At 42.1% G+C, this 16,908-nt stretch overlaps 2 protein-coding genes across 2 annotated transcripts; both read right to left on the bottom strand.

The window, feature by feature from the left end:
• Nucleotides 1–3,384: 3,384 nt before the first annotated feature.
• Nucleotides 3,385–5,259, bottom strand: LOC115512555 (pro-platelet basic protein). Its single transcript, XM_030313690.1, has 3 exons — nucleotides 4,958–5,259; nucleotides 4,483–4,618; nucleotides 3,385–4,330 (listed from the first exon to the last, which is right to left on the bottom strand). Exons 1-3 carry the CDS (start codon nucleotides 5,142–5,144, stop codon nucleotides 4,228–4,230), a joined length of 426 nt encoding a protein of 141 aa, XP_030169550.1. The 5' UTR covers nucleotides 5,145–5,259; the 3' UTR covers nucleotides 3,385–4,227.
• An 8,899-nt stretch (nucleotides 5,260–14,158) lies between these two features.
• Nucleotides 14,159–16,315, bottom strand: CXCL6 (C-X-C motif chemokine ligand 6). The gene is made up of 4 exons (XM_030313689.1): nucleotides 16,143–16,315; nucleotides 15,847–15,979; nucleotides 15,630–15,713; nucleotides 14,159–15,259 (listed from the first exon to the last, which is right to left on the bottom strand). The coding sequence occupies exons 1-4, from the start codon at nucleotides 16,249–16,251 to the stop codon at nucleotides 15,241–15,243; spliced, it is 345 nt and encodes a 114-aa protein (XP_030169549.1). The 5' UTR covers nucleotides 16,252–16,315; the 3' UTR covers nucleotides 14,159–15,240.
• Between the last annotated feature and the right edge of the window lie 593 nt (nucleotides 16,316–16,908).

A 16,908-nucleotide genomic window follows, 5' to 3' on the forward strand; every position in this document is an offset into this window, starting at 1 on the left:
GCCTTTACTTGGGCTCTTAAATAGGGCAAAGTATGTCCTCATCTCAAAGCCAGAGGTTTTCTGTCGCACTGATTAACAGTGAAGGGCATCAGTGGCCCACGGCAGGAAACTAGCTGACTTCTGAATGCTCAGGAGGACCAGGCTTCTGCAGGGCTATGCAATGTCCCTCCTCCACCTACAATGTTCTTTCTCTTAGTATCCCACCACTTGCCTTTCGGCTAAGTCCCATTCGAATTTCTGGTGTCTACCTAACATCACTTCCTCAGCGAGGCCTTTCCTGACAGCTACAGCTAATTGTGTTCCCTGTTGTGTCTTGTAGCATCCCTGCATTTGCGATCTCTCACTGATACAGATATTATACATGCAGATACATATGCATGTGTGCGAGTGTGTGTGTGTGTGTGTGTGTGTGTTTGAAAGTGTTTAAAATGTTTTCTAGGGCGCCTGGGTGGCTCAGTCGGTTAAGTGTCCAACTTCAGCTCAGGTCATGATCTCATGGTTTGTGGGTTCAAGCCCCAAGTCGGGCGCTGTGTCTCAGATTCTGTGTCTCCTTCCCTCTCTGTCCCTCCCCCGCTCGCACTCCGTCTCTCTCTCTCTCTCAAAAATAAACATTAAAAAAATTTTTTTTTAATGTTTTATCTCCCCACATGCAAAGCTGTATGAGGTGAGTGGTCATAATGTATATCACTGTTCTAGAACATGGGTAAGGACTCAATATAAAGTACTATATTCATGAAGATAATGTTGAAAATGATGATGCTGAGGCTTTGACTTGCTCCTCTGTCGGTTTCTTCACACAGTTAGAGCAAACCTCTATATCTGCAGGTGTCCCATCAGGTTGTGATTATTTGTCAACCTGTCAGCCCCTCCGACCAGACAGTGATCTCTTCAAGGACAATTCTCTGGGACTTACATATGTTGAACATCCAGCATCCAATGCAAATGGATGATCCAGAAGGTGCTGTAACTTACACAAGTGTATTGCACTAAAACTTGAGATCCCAAATAGGGTTAGTGGCAGAGGGGATGGATAGAAGAGATGGTTTGGGATATGAATGGGTGGCATACCGGATTTTACAACCTTACCCCCAGATGTCAATGTTTACAGGAAGTAGTACGTGTCATTAAGTGATTCTTTCTCTGCATTACATGAAATAGTTTAATGCACACAAAAACGAAAGACATGTGCATCTTAGGAGGTATCGCATAGTGGAAAAAACCTGTGTCATGTTTCAGGAGCTGACCCTGTTGGTAGCAGGAGGAAACCACTAGAGAAATGAATGAAATGTCTGAGCTCTTGTGAATTATTGGAGAAAAACTAATGAAAACGATTGCAATCCCCACTTACTGCTTTATTATATGTTTATATATATGTGTATATATATTAACTATCATTTAATAAATGCATTTATTTTGTAGACGAAACATTTTAAGGCACTGAGCCTATACTGATGAGGAGATAATAAAAGTAGATCTTAATATACAAAATTTGTGAACTAAATGCTTAATACGTGAGTGTTCCCCCAAAGTCCATTTACAGATTGGGGTTGGTGAACTTGTTTCTCCTTCAACCATCAAAGTATGCTGCTTGCGATCAGGTCCTATTTTTGTGTGCCAATAACATCGCGATATAGAATATAATCTCTTCATTAGAGAAAGAAGAATCGGGGAACGTGGTGTGGTGGTTAAGAGCAGAGCTTTAATTACTCACTCTGTCACCTACTTATTTATCTGATCTTGCGGCAAATTTCCTAATCTCTTTGAATTTCAGTATTCTTCTGTAGAACACTGGGAATGCTAATAGTACAACAAATAAAATAATAGCTAACATTTATATAGGGGTTCTTGTGGGGCTTCTAGCCCTTTGAATCTATTAACTCTTAATTCTCACAGCGATTGTCAGACAGGCAATATTATTATCCCATTTTAGAGATGAAGAAACTAAGGCACAGAGTGATTATGCAACCTGTCCAAAGTTACACAGCTAGTAAGGGGTAGAGCTAATTCACCCAATTATTCTCTTTACAGAGGATGAACTCTTAACCAGATCATATCTATCTTGTGAGAATCATTTAATTCATCCATACAAAACACTTAGTATGCCAGGCATATTAAAATTTATCCAAAAATTTTCACTATTATAATAAATTAAGAATGACACACATCAGTGGCATGTGGGTGGCTCAGTAGGTTAAGCGTCTGACTCTTGATTTCAGCTCAGGTCATGATCTCACAGTTGAGGAGATTGAACCCCGCATCGGACTCTGTGCTGATAGCATGGAGACTGCTTGGGATTCTCTCTCTCCCTCTCTCTCTGCCCCTCTCCTGCTTGCATGTACATGCTATTTTTTGCTCTCTCTCAAAAATAAACAAATAAACTTAAAAAATAATAATAATGGGGGCGCCTGGGTGGCTCAGTCGGTTAAGCGTCCAAATTTAGCTCAGGTCATAATCTCACAACTCGTGAGTTTGAGCCCTGCATCAGGCTCTATGCTGACAACTAAGAGCCTGGATCCTGCTTCAGATTCTGTGTCTTCCTCTCTTTATGCCCCTACCCCACTCGTGTTCTCTCTCTCTCTCAGAAATGAATAAATGTTTAAAAAAAATTTTTAAATAATAATAATAAATTTAAAAATCTAAAATTGACACAGATCATCAACTAGTGATTTTGTGTGCTGTATTGAGAAATAAATGAAGTGTAAAAAAAAGGGGGAGGGGTTAGTAAGGCTTTTTCCCTCAACAATTCTGTTAAAATTAATAATATATGACTGCAAAGCAACAAGTTTTGATTTCATGTTAATACTTCTGTGAGGATAGTGTGGGTATAAATTTAAGGGATTAAGAAATAAATGACCAGGGGCGCCTGGGTGGCTCAGTCAGTTAATCGTCCGACTTCGGCTCAGGTCATGATCTCACGGTCTGTGAGTTCGAGCCCCACGTCGGGCTCTGTGCTGACAGCTCAGAGCCTGGAGCCCCTTTCAGATTCTCCTGTTCATGCTCTGTCTCTGTCTCAAAAATAAATAAACGTTGAAAGAAAGAAAGAAAGAAAGAAAGAAAGAAAGAAAGAACAAACCAGAGGGAGCGGGGAGAGAATGGGCAAAATGGGTGAAGGGGAATAGGAAGTCCAGGCTTCCAGTTATGGAATGACTAGGCCACGGGGATAAAAAGCACAGTGTGGGGAATGTAGTCGATGGTGTTATAATGATGTTGTACGGTGTCAGGGGGGTAGCAGCACTTGGGGAGCACACAGCACAAGGGAGAGAGATGGTCAGTCACTCTGCTGAAATGAATGCAACTTTGGCCATCAGCTATATTCAAATAAAAAACAAATGTAAAAAAAAAATGAAAGCTCTGTTTCTTATAAAACAATGATTAGAAGTCTGCCAACGTGTGAATTTTTTATTTTCGTATTCACAAGGTTGATTCCACTACAAAAATTGTAAGCAGACAGGATGTGAATGCAAATATATACGAACATTCCAGGTTAAAACATTTAACACCATAGAGAGCCTACGTTATTATTAGGATTATTGAAAATACTGGAGTGTTTTTAATAGACAGAATGTTAATGCTGTTCATCATATATTTTTTTATTCTATAGTATTAAATGTATTCACTTTAAAGTAAGTAACCACAGCTTACAAGACTCACATTCTACAACTTTATTATTTTTTAGGGTTTGAAGGCTAAAATAAACACTAGAAAAACCTTTCAAAAATGCTTGGAGGCAAAGTATCCTAAGACGAAGACAATGAAAAACTCTATTAAGTCCCTAAATAAATCAACAAACATTTATTGAGCAAGTGCTCTATTCTGGGCTCTGTGTGATTCCTAATAACAATGGCCATTATGGAATCTATTAATCATCATGAGTATAGCTAGTCTCACACTCAAGTAGAGCAAGAGAGGTTAACACGCATGTAAGTATTTGGAAAGAAAATTTTAAATAAAGGAATGCAAAGCATAGTGCCACATTTAGCCAGGAGTCAGGGAACAAACCATATATTATATTTTGGCAGTAAGTTTGCTTACTGTTATCTTCTCTCTGTCATCTATGAACCAGCCTTCTCAGAATGTCATGCGACTTTTCGAGGCAGAATTGAACACATATCCAAAGTTCAATACAATATGAGTAGGTATTTTGGATAAATAAGAACTCCAGAAAGTCGAACCTTCAAACTCCTACTCTTCTTGGGAGATAGAAAGATTTGACACAAAGCGAACAGATTAAGCCACTGACCCACTACTTTCCAAAATTTTCTGGACTATTTTCTTGATTTTGGGAGCTTCTGGGTCCAGGCAGACTTTGTTCCCATTCTTCAGCGTGGCTCTGCAAGAGGGAATGGAATGATCTGTGAGTGCCCTGGCCTGACCCTCAGAAGGCATTCACCGGGCTGGATGGATTAAACTGCGTCGGTGGGGACAGAAGCAGAGAGTTTCCCTAATGCCCAATGAGGCAATGGTACAAAAACAGGGACTTACATCACTTCGACGCTGGCACAGTGGGGTCCTGCCCTGAGCACCTCCAAATTCTGGATGTTACTTGGGTGAATGCCAGAGACGGTTTTCATACACAGGCAGCGAAGTTCAACGAACGGCTCCACGTCTGCACGTTTAGCTAGGGTAGAAAGCTTGACTCTGTTAGTGGTCCCGATTCTTGCGGAGATCTTATCTAGTGGCTTGTTTCCTTAGCCCCTTATTTGTTAACTGTGCCGCTCTCCTAAAGTCGCTGCGTCTATGACCGTCCGATCTTTAGTAAAGTACCCTGGCAGAATGCCTTGGCACACGTGAAGTGCCCACTCAGCATACCCTCTCCTCCCGGAGGTACTGGTGTAACGGCCTCTCCAGCCCCAGGAGCGACCGTGCAGACTTTCCCCCAGGCCCTGCTGCAGCAGAAGCAGCCACAGCTGCAGAGAGGCAGGGACTCCACTCTCAGCGCTCCCGCAGTTTCTCTTACTTAACCCAGAGGGAACCAGCGTGCTCAGGAACAGCGACAGCAGTAGCAAGCCCTGTAGGACCGGAAGCCGGCTGGTGCTGGAGCAGGAGGAGGTAGAACTGAGGCCCATGGTGGAGACGACTAAGCTGGAGTCGGTCCTGGAGGCCTCGGTGCGAGGGCGAATTGCTGCCTCCAAGTCTGCGGTCATGGTGTCTCATGCTCTCCCGATGCCTTTTATACAAGCCCCTCGAGGCCAGCAAGGAGAAAAAAGATAGGGAAGAAGGGATGGTGTGTGGAAATACATGTGGGAGGATGGGCAAGTTGTGCTCAACCCAGATAAACACCAGGCAGGTTGGGGTTCCTGCTCAATTTTATTTATACTTCCCTTCACACTGTGCTCTCCGCACCCCCCTTCCCCCATTCTTAGTACCCATAACCTTTACACGAATATAACCTTCCACGTAGGGAGGTAAGAACTAAACTGAAGTCTTACACAAATTTTCTTTGTGTATCTACATGATAACACTCTGCTTTTCCTATAAGGCAATTTCTAGGCTTAACAGACACTTTATGACTATCTGAGAGCATACATATATGGCCCTTTCCAGTTGCCAAAGAAAGCAGATGTTCCTAACTCGGTTGCTGAAAAATGTTAGGATTTGTTTGTAGTATGTGCATAAAGTAGGAGCCAATTACCGCAAAAGGCCCACTTTGCGTATCAGTTTGTGGGTTGCTTCTGTTTTCAGAATGTATTATTTTTTTCTAATGTCATCCAGAAACTAGAAGAAAAGCGCCTCCTCCCTCTTGTTGTAAAATAAACTGCTTGTTGAGTCTACTCTAAAAAGCAACACCCAGCATATTTCCTTTTTCTTTTATTTTTAATATTTCAGGGAAGTAGGTAATATAATTCATCATGAAAGGTTCATACACTGCAGATGTATGTGGAATAAAACATGTAAATTTCTCTTCATCATTATTCTATATCCTCACTCTCCAGTGGAAACCTTAGATAACAGTTTGATATTAGTTTTCTGTTCTGTCTACATTTATATACACACATATGTGTATATAGACAGACACACACGTCACTCGTAGAGAAACACATATATCAATAGAGGTAGACGTAGATTTCTTAATATAAATGGGATCATTAGATGGTTTGCTTTTGCCCTTCAAAAATATGCCTTCAGCATCCTTTCATGCTACCCCAAGGTCATCTTTCCCCATCCTTTTTAATGGCTGCGTGACATTGTATGGCATGGGCAATCCTCAACCAACTTCTCTCTTTTTGGTGACCTTGAGGGTGTTTCCAGGTTTGCAGTGTTACAAACTGCAACAAAATCTCTGTTCCTCAATTCTTAGAGCGCAATCATGAGTCTTGATCTCAAACCCTAGGTGATATAGAGAAAGCACCTGCACGTCACAGGCTGGCTTGTGTGTGTTATTGTCTGGCTCTCGCTTTCTTCTATGAGACTTGCTTCCTCAACACACTTTTGAAGGTAGAGGCATGTCCTAGGTTTCTTTGAATGCTTTAGGGATTTTTTGGTGTGTAGGATAATACATTACACAGTGGGTCTTAAACAGTGTTGGTGAGTAGATCAATGAGTATCGTATGAAGGAAAGTTTTTAATCAAACACAATCCTCAGACCAAACTCCATCTGGTCCCAAGTACCTATAGTATAAAGAGGTGATTTGGAAGCCTGGGAATAACGGACAAGGTTCTAGCCACAAGCTGTCTTCCTATTACAACTATGTACAAATCTTACACAATATTATTTAAACTTCTCATTATTTGCTTATGTTTTATACCTTTAACATTTTGGAAGAAACTCAAAATATTCAAATGTACAAAATTACATTTTCTATCAAAAGAATGAATACAGTCAATTATTGTTTCCAATTGTTTTTTCTTTCAACTTTAAAGCCAATTCTCCCTCTTGTTTAAGTTAGACGACACCTACTTAAGTTCATCTGCCCTGTTTTGTAAATGCATTTCTCTTTCTCACCCCTTTAGCTTTCCCCATGTATCTTACAGTCTGGCAGTAGAACATATTAAAATGATTTTCCACCTCTTCCAACTCAGAAATTCATAGTCTAAGAAGCAAAGTCAAGAAAAAGGTTAAGCTGAAAATGACTATCCTTCTTAGAGCTGAGATGTGGAGTGAATAAAGAGAGATTCTCAGCAGGAAACAGAGTAAGGAGAGTGAACGCCTTTCTAGTTCTTCCTGAGCGATGACTTTATAGTCTTTCCTCATTATTGTGATTGAAATGTTATTCATTCTCTGGTCGGATATACTTTTATTCAAATGTAAGCTCAAAAACATTTTCAGAGCAAGATATAAAGTGTGGGTTTTTTTTTTTTTTTAAGTATTATAGTGTCTTTTTTTTTCCCCCATCCATCACAGCCCCAACACATATTGTTTGCTGCATTTATTAGTTTCACTGGATACTTTTCCCTCTATACACACACTATCCAAATTTCTTTCCTGGTTCATTTAGTACCAGGAAAGCGGTAGGCATGTCGCAGAGTATCATTAAGCCATTGTCTTAATCAACATATTTGTCACAAAACATACAACGTCAGCAAGGTTCGTGAGGAAGCATTAACAAATTTCTTGAGTCACTAAAATTTCACAAGCCTATTAGTTGGCACTTGAGGTAAATAATGTTTTTCTAGCTTTTGCTGATTCAGTAAATATTAAGTATCTAGTATGTGCCAGATGTTTAAAAGTTCTCCTCATTGGGTGACTTGGTCATTGTGCTATTTCTTTTTTTAAAAATGAGACCTCAGGGTGCCCAGAGGCGGTTCAGTCGGTGAAGTGTCCAACTTCCTCTCAGGTCATGACCTTGCGGTTTGTGGGTTCAAGCCCATGTCGGGGCTCTGTGCTGACAGCTCTGAGCCTGGAGCCTGCTTGGGATTCTGTCTCCTGCTCTCTCTGCCCTTCCCTCGCTCATGCTCAGTCTCTGTCTCTCTCTTTCAAAAATAAATACACATAATTTTTTTTTTTTTACAGTGAGACCTCAAATACTTGTGCAAAGCAATGGGTCACCAATACCAATGTGATGTGGTTACCACTATACTGCTAACTGTGCTAACTGTATTACTTTCATTTGCACCTGGTAGGTTGTTTTTGTTTTTGTTTCCATGAAGAGAAACACAATACAAACTCTGAAAAACTGGCTTACTAAGTGGATAAAAGATACTTTGAAGTCAGTTATTCAATGAAAAGAAGCTTATACAAAATAGTATGTTTAAACAAATGCTAGAAAGTTAGTGTCAAAGTTTTTGGGTTTTAAAATAACTGGGCAGCCTTTTTATGGATCCAACATTGTCACGCTGTTTATTAATTTAATTCTTCTGGTGTGGTAAGTTACTTTATCTCTTTTTCCTTTAAGTCATTGTATAAATAGCAGAGTCCCAGTCATTTAGGAAACTAGCAAGGTTTCAAAGACTCAAACAACATATCTGTTAGCTCTTTTGAAAGAAAATATCTAGACATTGGAGGAGCGTTACCCACTAAAATAAAGCATAGATTAACTGTCATACATAAAAGATTTTGAACTGACATCTCCCAAGTATGAAGGAAATAAGCTGTCATTCGCAAATTAGTCATAAAAGCAATTAGTACAGAAGATCTTGGGGATAATGCAATTTGGGGTCTTGCTGTCAAAGCACCTTAAGTAATCAATTGAAATACTAGAGGATAAAAGATTTCCTCTATGTGCTGAAACCAAATATGTTTTCTGTATGATTCTCAGTTGACAAGAAGAACCCAGACCTTAATTACTCTGGCGCTCGGCACCCAGAGGTGAAGCCTGGGGTGGGGTGGGGTCAGGGAAGGAGTAGGGAGGGCGGAAGAATTGAGGGGGAGTGTCTTCCTGGGTGCTGTTGGACAGAAGCCCCGCAAAAGTTCGAGGAGCTGGGAATTTTCACTTTATTTATTTATTTATTTATTTATTTATTTATTTATTTTTAAAGAAAGAAGCCTCTTTTTTTTTTTTTTTCAACGTTTTTTTATTTATTTTTGGGACAGAGAGAGACAGAGCATGAACGGGGGAGGGGCAGAGAGAGAGGGAGACACAGAATCGGAAACAGGCTCCAGGCTCCGAGCCATCAGCCCAGAGCCCGACGCGGGGCTCGAACTCACGGACCGCGAGATCGTGACCTGGCTGATGTCGGACGCTTAACCGACTGCGCCACCCAGGCGCCCCGGGAATTTTCACTTTAATTTAATGCCAATTAATATTAGCCATTGAGCATCAAATGCATAACGACCCTCTCGTGTAACAAGTCAAGCCCAAATTTAGTGGCTTACGACAATATATTACTTCTGATGGTTCCATATGTTAACGAGTGGTACTTGGACCTCACTTGAGTGGGTGTCATCAGAGCACAACTGGAAACGCTGAGAAGTCCAACATGGCCTCTCCCACATGGAAGGGGCTTGTGCCGGCTGCTGGGGTAACTTCATCCCCCTGCTCCTCCTTCTCTTTCAAGTAGCATTATTGTACTTCTCAGGAGAACAGGAAGAATGGAAAGAAGGAAGGAAGGGAGAAAACGATAGAAGGAAGGAGGGAGGAGAAAGGAGAGCTGGGAAGGGAAAAGAAGGAAGGAAGAAAAGTAAAAAGAAAAGGTAAGACAAAGGCCCTCCACTCTCCCCCCCTTCCTTCCCCTACTGTCCTCTCCTCCTTGCCCCCTCTGTTCCCCCCATTCTTTTCCATCTCCTCTCATCCCTCCCGGCCTCTCCCCTTCTCTGACCTTTCCTCCCCCACCCTTCCCTCTTCTCTTCTCCTTTTTTCTCCCCTCCCCTGTCCCTGAAACCCGGATGCACCGCCCACACTCCTTCCCTTTCAGGATCTTCTGGATGGTGCACCACAGCTGTCTCCAGTCGCTGGAAATGATGGCTGCAGTCAGCTCACAACTGAGACCTTCTCTGGGCACAGCCCAGGGCCCCAGGGGTCTCACCCAAAGTTGTCCCCACTCCCCAGAGGTAGCCCACATCTAATGACCTGTCAGCGGGAAAGTTTGGAGGTCTGCTCCCTTGCCACAATTCAGAATAGCTCTAGAAGGCTACCCCAGCCCCAAAGCTTCTCATAGGATCGCCTGGTCTTCTGTTGTAACAGCAGCTCTCCTTCTCTCCGGTTCTTTACTTCCTGACAGATGTTAATCTTTAGAGCACTCCTCAGTAAACTTCCTGCACGCAAATGTCCTCTCAGGGTTTGATTCTGGGGAATCCCACCCGAGAGACCCTTTCTCTCTCTTTTAAAAAAATCTAGTCCCTTATCATTCAGCTTTCGAGTAAAGCTTTGTCAGAGAGAATTCAGTATATTGGCCACCATAAGACCTTAACTGAGGCTGAAAGCTTCTCATTTTTGTAATCTCCGTATCTCAAGAATCCTGTACTGGGTCTGTTCTGTAACAAGATTATCAATAAATGGGTATTGAGGGATGAATATTTATAAGAAGAAAAATATACCGTATATGTTGGTAATACTAACACATGAATGACAGAAAAAAAAAAAAGACAGAGAATATGAATACAATTGTTCCCAGAAGCTTCTTAAAAATGACTTGTGGAAACAAATCCTGCGCTAAAACTTAAGGATCCATGCATAGATAGAAAGAACACAGATACATTTGAACAAAATGATGGCACTTAAACTACAGAGCTCTCAGTTTTCTGACTTTAAATTAGGGAATAGGAACTAATATTTGTCAAGTACCTACTCTGTTCCAGGATCAGCCTTTAGTGCCTGTGAGACAGATATTATTACTGTACTGATTTTACAGATGAGAAACCCGAGGGATGGAGATGTTAAATAAATTGCCAAGGACAAATAGCTGGAAGTACTCAAAACCAGATTTGAAACATAATTACCCTGACTTTGTATTGTACCACAAACTGTAAAGAATTACAATTACTGACCTCTCCAGCTGGAAACCAGTTAGCGATTTTTCTCTTTGTTCAGCCTAGAGGTGGGTCAGAAACAATCATCCCACATTTATGTGGCAGTGGAATCACATCTTTTAAGAATGTGGTTTTTGGGGCGCCTGGGTGGCTCAGTCGGTTAAGCGTCCAACTTCGGCTCAGGTCATGGTCCCTGAGTTCAAGCCCCGCGTTGGGCTCTGTGCTGACACCTCAGAGCCTAGACCCCGTTTCAGATTCTGTGTCTCCCTCTCTCTCTGCCCCTCCCCTGTTCATGCTCTGTCTCTCTCTGTCTCAAAAATAAATAAACATTTTAAAAAAATTAAGAAAAAAAGAATGTGGTTTTTACAGAGGAGGTAGGGGTTCTTGCAATTTCTCAATATTTATGAAATAGGACTCTAGACTTCATAGAAAGAAACTTTTGCATGTAAACTCTAAGTCTCCCTATGTCATTATTTCACTGTACATATTTGAAGTATGAACAATCCTTTTCGGGAATATAATATTAATTTTGCTGACTAAAAGCAAACCAGGACGGTCAGCCAAAATTACAATCATGTGCATTCTCTCTGTCTTCCGTGATTCAGTCAAGGAGGCAAGTCAAAATCCCCAGGTACTCATTCTGTCTGGTAAATTTCTCAATTTGTAACATCCAGGAAAGACTTTTGAAGTTAAATACAATATGAAAGCTACCCGCAGTGATTTGCCTTATGCAAGAATTACAAGTATGATAGAAAAACAAAGCCACTAGTCAGATTTATCATAGATCTTGTCATACCTTCAAGAATTGAAGGATTATGTGAATGTGTCACACCCAGAGGCAAGCAGGAAAATGTGGTAAAATGAAGGGCATTAATTAAACATTGGAAATTGTCTGGAGGGGGGCAGTAACAGATATTTTAGCTGGCCTCTTGTTCAAGTCCTAGTGCTTTCATAACTGAGAGTGAGTTTCAGATAGACAGTAGAGTGAATGTGGTATTTAGGAGTTTGTGTGAGGAAAATGTATCTCTAGAAGACTTACAGTGGGTTAATTTCCCCCAGATATATTAGCCATTGAATTTGCTAGTGGTAAGATAAATGGTAATGCTATTATTAGTGAGTAGTAACTGCCAATGAGGGTCATGTATAGGTTATACTTCTGTAATATCATCTCTTTTCTTTATAGAACAACCAATTATAGCATGAGCATGACAAACAGAATTGCAAGAATACTACAAATGAGGTCTTACTCTATGGTCCATAAAGAAACCAAACTTATAAGTCTTGTTTCTGGGTAAAACAAAGATCTTGAATGATGGCAAAGAAAAAAGTAATCAGTAATGTTTATTTCTTCCAGAACATACACTTCACCTCTTGAAAGGACATTTAATATGCTTTCATTTATTATTGTCAGGCACTGACTCCATGAGTATTTTGGGGCTGGTATGACAAATAAGAGATTATTTAAAACACTGAAATTTATAGTTCACACATCTATGGTAATTTGATTTGCTTTCTCAATGTTTCCCTAATATTAGTATATGATTCATAGGTTCAAAGGGAAAAAAGCACTATTTGGGAGAGTAAAAAGATCATGAAAGTTTAAAAATTTTTGAGGTATTTTGTTTTTTTTTTCAATATTGCTAAAAAATTGGTCAGTAAATCATCTCTTTAAAATTTTCCATACCTTTGTATCTTCCTGTCTTTCTCCCTTTTCTGTGTTACGTAGAGCTATATTAATACATAATAATGATGTATTACTATAATTACTGTAATAATACATTAATAATATGTTAATAACATATACTAATCTAATAGGTGTTTTATGTATAAGGAGAGAGATGAAAAGATGTAGAATAATTAGCTTAGATATAGATGTGTTAATAATATATTAGCATGTACTAATAAATACATATGCACCAATATAAGCATATATATTGATCCAGTTGGTGTATGTGTATCTGCATATCAACTGGATTAGTCTCCTTCCTTTCATTTTCTTGCTTTTCCTAAGGATGAGTTATTTACATGAAATTGCTATTTTGATACTGAGAGACAGTGGGACTCCTTCAGTCCGGACCAGTCTTCTGCTTAAGCACCTACTATGGGCTAGGCAATGTTCTAAAAACAGAAACGAACGTGACAAAGGTATTCTGGCCCTCATGGAGCTCACAGTGAAGCTGGAATAGACCCTAAATAAATGACCACAGGGATATAGTCTCTATGGATTCTACAGTCATGTCAGTGACAAAATGTTATGAAGGAAAAGAACAAAGTGCTATGAGAGGATGTAAAAGAGGGCTTCATCTGGGGAGGGCAAGGATCAGTGAGGTCCTCAGTGACAGGTCAACTGACTTCAAAGGGAGAATGGAGTTGGCCACGTGAAAGTGAGGAGTAGATGTTACAGGTTGAGGGGACTACCTACCCCAGGGCTCTTGTTAGATTACTTGTAGACAAGCTGAAGAAAAGAGAGTAAAGGAATTACCATTTATGCAACATCACATTGAGCAGGTTACTGATGTTAGGACACTGTCTAATAACCTGAGGTTCAGGATAATTTATTAATTCCTTAAGTCAATCTGTGGCAGGTATTGGGGATGCAGAGATGCATATGGTTGACGATCGAGGAGAACTCTTACGTATAAAGAATGAAGAAACTCACAAACAAACAAAAAACCCCACGATACAATATTTGCTATTCAAAAACACTGAAATATTTAGAAGATCCTTAGGAGAATATCAAAATGGAAACCACAAATTCTTCTGGGAGTGCCAAGGAAGACTTCCTGAGGGAAGCATTGTTTGAGCTGAGTTCTAAAGGATGAATAAGCTTCCTCCTATAGGCAGAAAGTGGTGAGGCCCTTCCAGGTAGAGGCCCTACCAAATGCAAAGGTGTGGACCCAGGAAAGAACACTCCCAATTAGGGAACTAATAAGCTCTTGATTGCAAGGGTGCAAAGGACCCGTGAAGTTAAAGTAGTCATCAGGAGTCAGTCAGATGAGACAGAACTGAATATGCCATGTTTCACAATTTTTATTTCCCATCTAGGAAATAGGGAACCAGTTAAGGATTTAAGGTAAGGAAGCCTTACCTTAAATTTGTGTTTTCTAAACAGCCCAAAGGCTGTTGGTGCTCTGAAGGAGTAACTGGAAGGGGACTGATCTTGGAGAAAGGTTGAACTTATACAGTGGGCTCCGGGGGGAAATGAGGGTCCTCTCTGCTAGCCAGAGAGTAGCATAGTTACTTCTCAGATAATGCAGAATTAAAGATAAGCAAAGTTTTTGCAACAGTATCACAAGGAAGAAACAACATAAGTAAATTTTATGTATCTTTTATTTTTTCCAAAGAACAGAAGAAGTACCATAAACCAATAAGACATATGATGAAAAGTAATTTTAACATCGCAGGTGTGATGCATAGGTAATTCTTTATAACAAAACGGTCAAAACCTCAGCCTGCGTATATTTCTTGAAAACCAAATGTGAATCTATATTTAAATGGCGCAAATACATTTTCAAAACTGCCAGAGTACAGGTCATGGTTACGTTTGCCTTTGTTGCTAAAAAATGCAAACAATGCATTTCTATTAAAACTGGAAGTAGGGAATTTACCTATTTCCCAGCTTCTTCATTTATCCAAAACATCTTTAGTGACTAGAATAAAAGTACTCCTAGCAAAATGGTTAATATATACCACAAAATCAAAGTTTAACAAGTAAGTCATGACATTATGCCATACTAAGAAGACATCATATGTCTAAAGTTATAGGAAAAGAATATATTAGTCCTTATAGAACTTAAACATTTAAAAATTCTAAATAAGGAAATATATTTTATACAGATAACTGCACGATACGCTCAGCTTTCTAAGGCAATACAACTCAGCATTCCAGGTCTAAGAGCAAGGAGTTCTCCTGACATATTCCCCAAGAAACAATACTAAAATATTTCCTGTTTCATGAGGAGTAAAGATAGCAATATATCTTCACATACAGCATTCTAATGAAATACCATTCACACATGAAATCCCCAGCCTCCTCAGTAACAGTATCAGGGATATATTCTAAAATGACAAAAGTCACCTTGAAGGATTAACAACCAGTGATTTTTGACTCACAGTTCGGTCAATTGCCAAAGGTTTCAATAGCACAGCAGGCAAATAACAGCAAATAAATAGCAGGGAATACTATGTGAAGTACTTCAGGACCGGGGCGTTAAGCTGGAAGGACAAAAGTAAATCTTCGCTCAGCCCTTCTCTCACAAGTAGGGGGTTCATGAAGAAGCCTAACTCACTGGAGAAAACCAGCCTTTGCTTTTGTCTTCACTGGGTCCTGAGACACGCAGAAAACGGCTCGGCCAAGGAACTGGGCAATTTTTTCCAACGCATGGTCCTTTCTCTTAATCAGCCTTTTTCCCACTGTTGAGAAAAGAATTATATCAGTTGAACCGAATTTCCACACTCGCTCTACTCCAACCTGTTTTCAAAACACAGAGCTCAAGCCCGATGAAAAGCCAAGGGTGGACTCAAGGACTATACTCACAACAAAATACATTTCAGTCATGATCTCTATGGAACCCTCTATGACAATTAGATTGGTGATAAAAAAAAGTTTCCCCGGGACTTTGCTGAACAGCCCCCCCCCCCCCGCCCCCTCTTCAAGGATCTTTTATCCCAAGCGTGGTCTCCAACGGGTAGGCAATGCCAGCCGTTGCAGAGAAGAAGGACCTTGAGAAGTCTACGCTCTCAAAAGAGATTACAAAGCACAAAGATCAAAGGGACAGTGTACCTGTCTAAGATTTTCTGGATGGCTTTCTTCATCACAGGGGTTTCTGGATCCAGACAGACTTCCTTCTTGTTCTTCAGGGTGGCTCTGCAGACACACACACACACACACACACACACACAAAAGGATGAGCCCTCGAGCCACGGGAGCTGAAGACTCGGGCTGAGGGACTTCTCTCCTGTCAAGGTCACAGTGGACACCGCGGCGCACGAGGACTTACATGACTTCCACCTTGGGACACTGTGGCCCGGCCCCGATCACCTGCATCTTAACGATCGTTTTGGGATGAATCCCCGGTGTGGTGGTTAAACACACGCAACGCAGCTCCCTCACTATGACCGCGACGGGACCGGCTGGGGCACAGAGACAGAGGGAGAGAGACACCGTTATAGGGCAGGTGGGAGGAGAGCTCTCCCCGCGCCCGCCGGCCCGGGGCACCTCCGCGCTCCCGGGGCGGCCGCGGAGGCTGGGCGCGCCGCCCTGCCCGGGTGCGTGCCGCGTGCCGTGCGCTCTCACCGCTGGCGAGGGGCCCCGGCGGCGTCAGCAGCAGCAGCAGCAGGAGCAGCGCGCACAGCGAGCCCGAAAGGCGCGGGGCGCGGGCGGCGCGGCTCGGCGGGAGGCTCATGGCGGCCACGAGTGCGGCGAGGGGTGCGGGTTCCAGAGGCGGGAGAGGAGCCCGGATTTGAAGCTCCCTCGCACTGTGGCTTCCCCAAGTTCTCCGCATCCCTTTTATCGGCACGGGCCCCTTCCCCCCCTCCGCAGGAAGCTCAAGCCTTGGGATGCTTGGGAAACCCCCTGGAGGAGGGGGGCGGGGAGGGGGCTGGGTGGAGGGGGGCTGAGCAGAAGGAGTTGAGGAGGAGGGGGGCTGGGAGGAGCTCCCTGCACCGGTGGCGTGGTGGGCGGACTTGGTAGCCGCGCCCCGTGGAGGATGGAGCTGCTGCTCCCGCCGGCGGTGGGGAGCGATCCTGCAGGGATTTCATCCCGTAGGCCAGCCCCGGCTAGCGCAGGCCAGCTTCTCCTGGGGACAGAGCCCTTTGCGGGTTGTCCCTGGTTTCCGGCTGAAGAGGAAGACCGGAACCAAACTGGCAGGTTTGACTTCAGACAAATTTCTGAACGTTCTTGCTTATTTATCATCATCACCACCATCACCACCACCATTCAGGAAATGTCAGCGGTGGTGGAAACTGCGCTGAATTGAAAGGCACTCCTCTCCCGCTTTCAGGCGGGTCATTCTAGGTTCTTCGAATCAACTTAACGATCCTTTGGACTTCGGCTAGCTTCA

This window comes from Lynx canadensis, chromosome B1, assembly GCF_007474595.2.
Source record: "Lynx canadensis isolate LIC74 chromosome B1, mLynCan4.pri.v2, whole genome shotgun sequence".
NCBI classification, from domain to species: Eukaryota; Metazoa; Chordata; class Mammalia; order Carnivora; family Felidae; genus Lynx; species Lynx canadensis.